Source organism: Odontomachus brunneus, unplaced genomic scaffold (assembly GCF_010583005.1).
Source record: "Odontomachus brunneus isolate Ranch 3 - 2012 unplaced genomic scaffold, Obru_v1 Obru_scaffold_024, whole genome shotgun sequence".
In the NCBI taxonomy this organism is placed as follows: Eukaryota; Metazoa; Arthropoda; class Insecta; order Hymenoptera; family Formicidae; genus Odontomachus; species Odontomachus brunneus.
In genome coordinates this window covers 2,268,208-2,275,960 of record NW_022639474.1, presented here as the reverse complement: position 1 = coordinate 2,275,960, position 7,753 = coordinate 2,268,208, and the positions used below count along the sequence as shown (strand labels likewise).

Below are 7,753 nucleotides of genomic sequence, written 5' to 3'. Positions count from 1 at the left end.
GTTTGAATATTTGTGTTTGAAAACCAAATCAATAAGAGTGTCCAGAGTTAGATACATGTGCAAACACTCGTACTTTTACTTTGTCCTTTTCTCTTTTTTATGAATTCTGTTATTTGATTGTTATTATATCATTTGATTGAATTTATTTAGACATAGCATCTCGACTATGAAGTAGAAATATATATTAATGAAAGAAAACATCATCAGATTTCACATTGATATGTATTCGCTCGCTGACAATGTCTCGCGCTGGAACATTATGAATTTAATATAGATGGCTCGAGAAACATGCGGGAACTGCATACACACCGTGACAGTCCGTTTGAGATTCATGGAAGATAATCGAAATAGTTCGCTACGGTAGATTATGCGGCGAACGGGGTTACGAGCTGGCCGCAATTCACTCATCATCCAACGTGACTGGGTGGCGTTCGCAAATTTCAGAGGTGTTCTCGACAAGCTCCTGGTTAATGTTTTCAGTGTTTATCTCGCGCGGTCCCTGGGAAGCGATAAATTCCCGTGCACAACGTGGCCGTTTAACCTGGTGGAGTTCGCGTTGATTTTCGCCCTTTCGACGCGGAATGGCACGGCCGTGGTAACCGATTCCGTGGAACCGATGTTTGAGATGGTAAATTAATTCTACGTTACGTACATACGTTACGTGTGCTTTGAAAGTTTTCAACAATTCCACACATGTACTCACGCACATAAACATGCATAATATTGTAGGATTGAAAGGGCGAGTGCAGTAAAATTAGATTACGTTAGATTTTTCTTTAAATGCATTTTTTATAATGAAAATGTATGTATGTATGTGTGTGTGTGTATCATGTTTGATCTCTGTATAATATTTCTCTCAACATTTTATTTTTGTCAGATATTATTTTTGATACATTTGCTCCCTAAATTATAATGAATTTCCATGAAAGAAAATTTTAAAATACCATATCGAATAAATTCGAGTATAATAATTAAATTCGAAAGTATGTTCTATAATTTGATATATTATGAAAATTATTGTGATACTTCAATTGGAATAAGTCAAAGATGATATTGAAACTTTTTTAATAACAACAATTTTCTTTTATATGGAGAAAATTTTAGTAAAAATTATTATTATTTTAGTAAAAATTATTATAGAAACTTGTAATCAAAGAATGAATTGACATTCTGCAGCAATTTATCCTTTTATTTCATATATGTGCTATTTATATTTCAGGAACTAAAATGTGCTATTTAAAAAATTTACCATATATTTCTAACGAAATTTACTATATTCCTTAGCAAAATAGACCTTACTAACTGACTTTACTAATATTTCTGTAACTATTGGAAACATAGTAAATTTTAATTATTATATTCTCTCCGTGTAATGTTAACGCGATGGTGAAAAACCTTTTAATATTTACTAAACATATTACATATCAAAAGTGTCTTAATTGACATACGTTGCCAGGAATGCTCGCAAGAAATGACAAGAAATGACCGATTGAATGACGGTACTCACTTTAATTTCGAGAGTAGGTCACGGGGGTAAATTTAAGTAGAATAGGGCGGAGGCTTCAGCGCGGGATAAAATGCTCTGGGAAAAGCGGCCTTAGTATTCAGACCATACATATTCGACGCGCCTTCACGAAGGAAAATGCTATCCCTAGTGGGTCGTGGTATAGCTTTCCTCCGTATTGATCAAACTCTAGCCAGAACAACTCCGTCAACGATAACTTACCACAGCTCGGATTTATTTAATCCTAACTAGTTGCCAGTTGTTTGTTTCAGTTAAATATTGGGCGTGTCCCTCCTTTCTCCCCTCTCCCTTTCTTTCTCCCCACATTTCTCTTCTCTACAGGATCTGCAGAGTTGGTAAACAGTAATGTAACAGTAGAATATTTGGAAATATTGCACATTACTGTGACTAGCTACATCCGCTATGCGCGTGTACATGCGTGTATGTATACGTAGGCAAATGTATCAAATGTTACGTCGCGACGTGCAAATGTTCGCACTATGTTCGTGCCATAATAGTCACATGTACTCTCCGGGCAAAGTTAATTGCACTCTCGTACAATGTAAATAAGTTTCATGATTTATGCGAGTCTAACGTCTGAACGCGCACAACGAAATTAGAATGAATCGCACCTGTCTACGAGAGTATACGTACAATTGTACGTTTCGGGAGACAAATTTCTTCTTCTTCTTCTTGTTCTTCTTCTTGCTAAAGAATAAATTTACGACTCAGGTCAATACGAGATGGAACATAAATTACTTCTTCATAAAACATATTTTACCATGAAATAGTTTGAACCTTTACCTTCTCCGAACTCGTCGAGACACCGCCGTGCATTTCTCCATCGTGTGCGGGTTATTGTGCAAGACTCTCTCATTGTTTTCAGCACAATGCAACAAGTGAGACGATGACGACGACGACGACGACGACAGTGGACGGCGCCGGTTTCTACGTACAGAATGCGACCACCAACGTTGACTGGGGAATGGTAAAGTTCACTTGTGCTTCACTTTTTGCAACTTTATATCCTTGATTGCGCTTCTATTAGCATCACGCGGCTCTTAACGAATACAATAGGTTCTCGTTAGTTTCGCAGCTACTTCTCACTTTCAGTCTATTTTTCATATTGTTCGATAATATGCATTAGATCGCGACAGTATTGCAATCAAAGCTCGTTACAATGTATCTTGATGAACTTTCAACTTCGGCAACTCTTATCGTGCGGTAATTTTGCTGTATATCGAGTTATCGGTCAAGTTATCAAACAATAGTCGTACTAAAGAATTCGTTTTGGCGAACAGCGCTACGATATTGATGTTTGTTACGATAGAATTTCTTTCTATATAATTGTACTATCGCGGTTATTGGTTTACGTAAATAAATTGGAACGTGGGTTTTTCCTTTTTTTTTTTTATTTAGAAAAGAAGAAATACTGTTGAATGAGCATTGACGAAGGCATCGATTTATTTCCATTGTGCTTGAACTTTTAAATCCTGCTTTTCAGTTGGTACGAGGTATCATTGTTGCTCCGTCGCAGGTGTTCGCCATTGATAATACAATGTTTGGATCCGTCGTGTATCTGGCGATACTATTATTTTCGCCAACAATGGCCGCGTTTTCGTTTCTTGGTGCTCTTGTCGGGTGTTTTGCAGGTAATTGCTTGGACAATCCTTGCATGACTATTTTATTTATTTACTTATATCTTTACTTTATATGGGAAGGTTATCAGTACCACATATGTAATTAATACTTGATTGCATAGTCCCCGAAGTTAACAAACCAAGATAAGAAGAAAAGAAACACATGCAGATCTCTTGAGTGAGAGATCGGTGAGAGACGGGCACTTCAGATTAATCTCTCACTGTACAATTATTGTCTATATAATCAATGGTACACACGAATAAATATAAAAGCTTTTTTAATTTCAAGAACCTCAAATAAACTCCCTGAATAGGCACATAATTAGTTACCTGCCTAATTTTCTTTCTTCGCGCCGATTTCTAATGTCGTTAAAATATTAAAATAGGATTATAGGCATATAGGAATATTGAGTCAAAATTATTTTATACTTTTTGGGAGTTTTTGAAGCTTTTGAAGACGGTTAATTTTTAGTAAAAAATTTTTATATTGTATTTTTTAATCATTTACTAAATGTTTGTCTTTGAGGTCGGTTAGAAATAAAAGTTTCGTCTTGCATTTCGCGATATCCTTGGGCTTTCAAGAAAGTAATGGAATTACCCAATTTCCAGGTCAACCCCTGCAAACAGCCAGGGCAAACCTGGGTAATGACACCAAGAATCACTTAAGTAATATGTTGAACAAGCGACAAAAATTTTACCTCAATATCTCCAACGATTCTCGGTTCATAAGTGATTATACAAGCGAAAATAACTACCGAAAAAACTGAGAATATTCTTTTTTTAAGTCGATTAAAAATTTCGTTCTGAACAGGAGAATCAGTAGCCAGAAATAGCCTCCCAAAGTAAAAACGCGAGCAGCATAAATTGTGTCTTCATGTATTTTCTGTTAGGCTTGGAGCTCGGAGCAGAGTACGGCGAAATCTACAACGGATACTGGGGTTACAACAGCCTGCTGACTGGGGCCGCCTTGGGAGGGAATCTATTAGTGCTGAATAGCCAGACGACCGTTGCCACCGTCGTCGCGATCGTTTATACCACTCTCGTGCAATATTCCATACAGTTCGTATTTACGAAAGTATGTGAATTCCTTCTCACGACTAATTTGCGATATTTCGTGAGATTCACACGTCGCCACATTTCAGGTGGGCCTACCAATATTGACGCTACCGTTCGTCATAGTCGTCTCATTGTTCTTAAAGCTGAGAAGCGACGAGGACGATGCAACGTTTCCACAGCCCATGTTGGTCTCCTTCCCTGAAAAACAGCGCCACGAGTATCTCGCGAGTCGCACAGCACTCGTTCAAGCAGTACGTCCTCTCTTTCGGAGAGAGAAAAGGGAGATAGAGAGAGTGTCATGACATCTCACATTCGCGACGATAGAGATCGCCAAGAGCAACGACGCGCAGCGCATCACCGTGGTTTACGTCGAATTCTATTTCGCGAGATGCACCAATGTGATTTGCCGTTGAAACTTCTTTCGCGATAAGATGCCCCTCGGAATCCATCAAAACCACGCCCTACAAGAAGAACAGAAATTGATTTCTGCCCTACTCTCAGCTTCTGCGTAGGCCGAATTGTTTTCACGGCAAGCAGCGCGCCTACCGGACGGATTAAATTTTTCAACCACGTCAACGTGATTACTGTGTCTGCTCATTTCGCAAAGTCAAATTTCAATAATCTGATGAAGAATTAATCTGTTATTGAAAATCAGCATATAAAAATATCGTTAATATTTTTGTTTCCTTATAAATGACGTAGATTTTCATTCACTGAGACAAAAAAATGGTTGATCTAACTAAAATTGTAATTATTTTTTATCCCAATCATATTTTTTGGTTGTTCAAACAACACAAAAGTGGTGATAGTAACATGCACATAAGATTATCATTAACATTATAAATAATGGTCGAATAAAAAAAAATAGTTTTCTGGACCATAATTTATAGTTATTATTTCTTTATATAATTATATAGTTACAAGTACCAAACATTTTTTTCTCAGTGCTGAATTGGAGTAATAATTAGAGAATAGAATTTAATTGTATTACTTTGAAATTGTATATATACTACTTAAGTAATTTGTATTTTTTGTTATAGGTGGATATTCCGGGAGAATTTGACCTCGCGAATCAGAATTGAGGGAGACTACAAATAATGTAAATAATTAAAGTCTCGGCTATAGTCGGTAAATAATTAAAGACTTGGTTTTAATACACAGCGATATCATTTCATAATAAACGGCGATCTTATACGTTTCATCACTATACCCTGAAAACATTCTGCAGGGAATACCGTATGTGCTGAAATTAATTCGCTGGAAGGATTCCACTTTAAAGAAAAGGACTTCGTTGTTCAGGCTGCGCACGTGTGTTCTCTCTCTTCTCTCCCTTGCTTCCTCTCCCTCTCTCTCTCTCTCTCTCTCTCTTCCTCCCTCTCTGTTTGATATGCATCGGCGCCCCTGGAACGTCTCTGATTCCAGCGGGATTCTCCGCCACGTTTTCAGATAACAGCGTACGTGCTAATCTCCTTATCTCGCGTGAGCGATCCGAGGTCACGCCGGGAAGGGTGAGCGATAAAGGCCTTGTGGGTGGACGAAGGCGCTTTTTCGGTTGGGACGTCGAGCCACAAGAAGCTACAGGTCGATCGATGGAATTTATTTCGGCGGTTCCGCTGTCGCGACACATAAATTTGACCGCTAGATTTTTACGCCCACACATGCTGCGCCGCGAAATTGCACCGGGAAGCCATATGCGGCTGTGGCAGCAGTTGCTTATCGCGGCCAGTTTCGCGTGGCTGGCGCGCGTTCTCCCTAAATGCCGAGCGAATGAAATTTCGCAAACGAAGAGAAGGCCCGATGGTCGGGACTGGAGGCGCTTTTCAAAGCGTATATAGAACCTACGAAAGGGATCGCCACGAGGATGGTTTTAACAAAGACGAGGTCAGCCCGAGGGCCTTTCTCAATGCTGGCCGACCTAATCAAACTGGTGAAAGCACCCTACCGCGCGGGAACAACTGCCACAATTCGTTCTCATTCCCGCAGGAAGGAGTTAATGAAGAAAAGTGGCGCGAGAGTTCTGCTGTGCCCCTCCGGCTGAGATTACTACCGCCAAACGTCACTTTTTACGTTTGTCCCGTGCGATATGATAATCGGGATTCTTTCGTTCGATCCGCAACGTCTTGCATTGGAATACGCGTTGTAATACATTTAACGACGTTATCAGAGCGTAGGATTTTACATTTATGCGTTGTAACGAGCATTGCGATCTATCCTTGTAACGCAACATGTAACTGCGCTGCTGTAGTAAGTAATAAAATGGTTTATATCTCGATAAGCCTGGCTTAATGCAACTTCCACCGCAAAATCGGTTTTAGCTTGTGAAAACTTCGGAACGTATAGGACAACGTGGATAATTAAAGTAATCCGTTAACATTAACGTCGGTAATTCGCCATTTATCAAAATGTGATTTGTCACATTTGCAGAGCAATGAAAGGACAATCTCTTTGAATATTAATGTATTTATCAGTGACGATGGCGCATACGCAGCCGCGAGCAATATATTATATATTGACAGATAAACTTTAAATTACAATTTCGCATGAATCTCTTTGAACCTGAATAAAGTACAAAAGTATACAGAAAACTTCAGAATTACAGGTAAATATTTAATAGGCCAATATAACATAAAAATATGTCGGCTTACTGTTAAAAACATAAAATTGACATTTTATATGCAGATCAAGGTTCCTTATTGGATTTCCCGTCAAAAGTATTTTAGTTGACTTTCCATTCGCGACAATCGTTTTAATAAGGCTCATCATAATATTTGCGTATAATCATTTTTAAATTTTACTGTAGTAAATAAAAATATTAATTCGTTTACCAATGCACTTAATCCGTTGTATTATTGTTAAGCATAATGTTATAAACGTAAGGAATTGCGTGTTATATGTATTTCAACACATCCATAATAGTCACTGATGATCGACGAGGCGTAAACGAAAAACTCAATGGTGGTTATATAACGGTGAATGTGTATCATTACACAGACATGTGATACATAGATTGATTTCCATTTTAATGCGAACACAAAACTTAATTTTTCGCATTCACACACACACACACACACACATGATTGGCTCATTAATCTTTATTTCACGATATTTATTTCACAGAAAAACAAACTCAGAAGTACATCAGAAATACAGTAATATCCACTTTACAACAGTTTTTCTTTCAAGTCGCTATGACGTTTATGAGTGGAGAAATCGATTTAAAGCGATTCGCGCTGTCGATCAATGGCGCTACGCGCAGAGCCGGCCACGTGGGTATAATAAAACAATGGCCGCGTTTTAGGCTCAGAACATATAAGGTACAGCGGGGTAAATTGAATAGCGGAGGAGTTTGGATAATATTAAGCGTTTACGACAATTTCAGAAAAATATGACACATAGCATAAAAATATGAATATATAGCATGCTAACCTTAAACACAAAACAAAGCGTCTCATATTTTTCTGAAACTGTCACAAACGTTTAATATTATCCAAATTCCCCCGCTGTACCCTATAATGTATATGGAAGAGAAATACGGGCACTAAAAGTGTGTTCA

General features: G+C 38.2%; 1 protein-coding gene across 6 annotated transcripts in view; it reads left to right on the top strand.

Annotated features, from left to right (window-relative positions):
• Positions 1-6,343, top strand: part of LOC116842299 (urea transporter 2-like) — a 10,077-nt gene extending 3,734 nt beyond the window's left edge. For 2 of the 6 annotated variants that reach the window (XM_032811301.1, XM_032811300.1), the window contains exons 4-8: positions 481-628; positions 2,391-2,492; positions 3,009-3,156; positions 4,035-4,219; positions 4,287-6,343. In XM_032811301.1, the coding sequence (XP_032667192.1) occupies positions 481-628; positions 2,391-2,492; positions 3,009-3,156; positions 4,035-4,219; positions 4,287-4,502 (799 nt within the window). In that variant the 3' untranslated portion in view covers positions 4,503-6,343. The remainder of the gene's footprint in view (positions 1-480; positions 629-2,390; positions 2,493-3,008; positions 3,157-4,034; positions 4,220-4,286) is intronic. The other 4 variants (XM_032811298.1, XM_032811297.1, XM_032811299.1 and 1 more) reach the window with 4 other exon arrangements.
• The last annotated feature ends 1,410 nt before the right edge of the window (positions 6,344-7,753 follow it).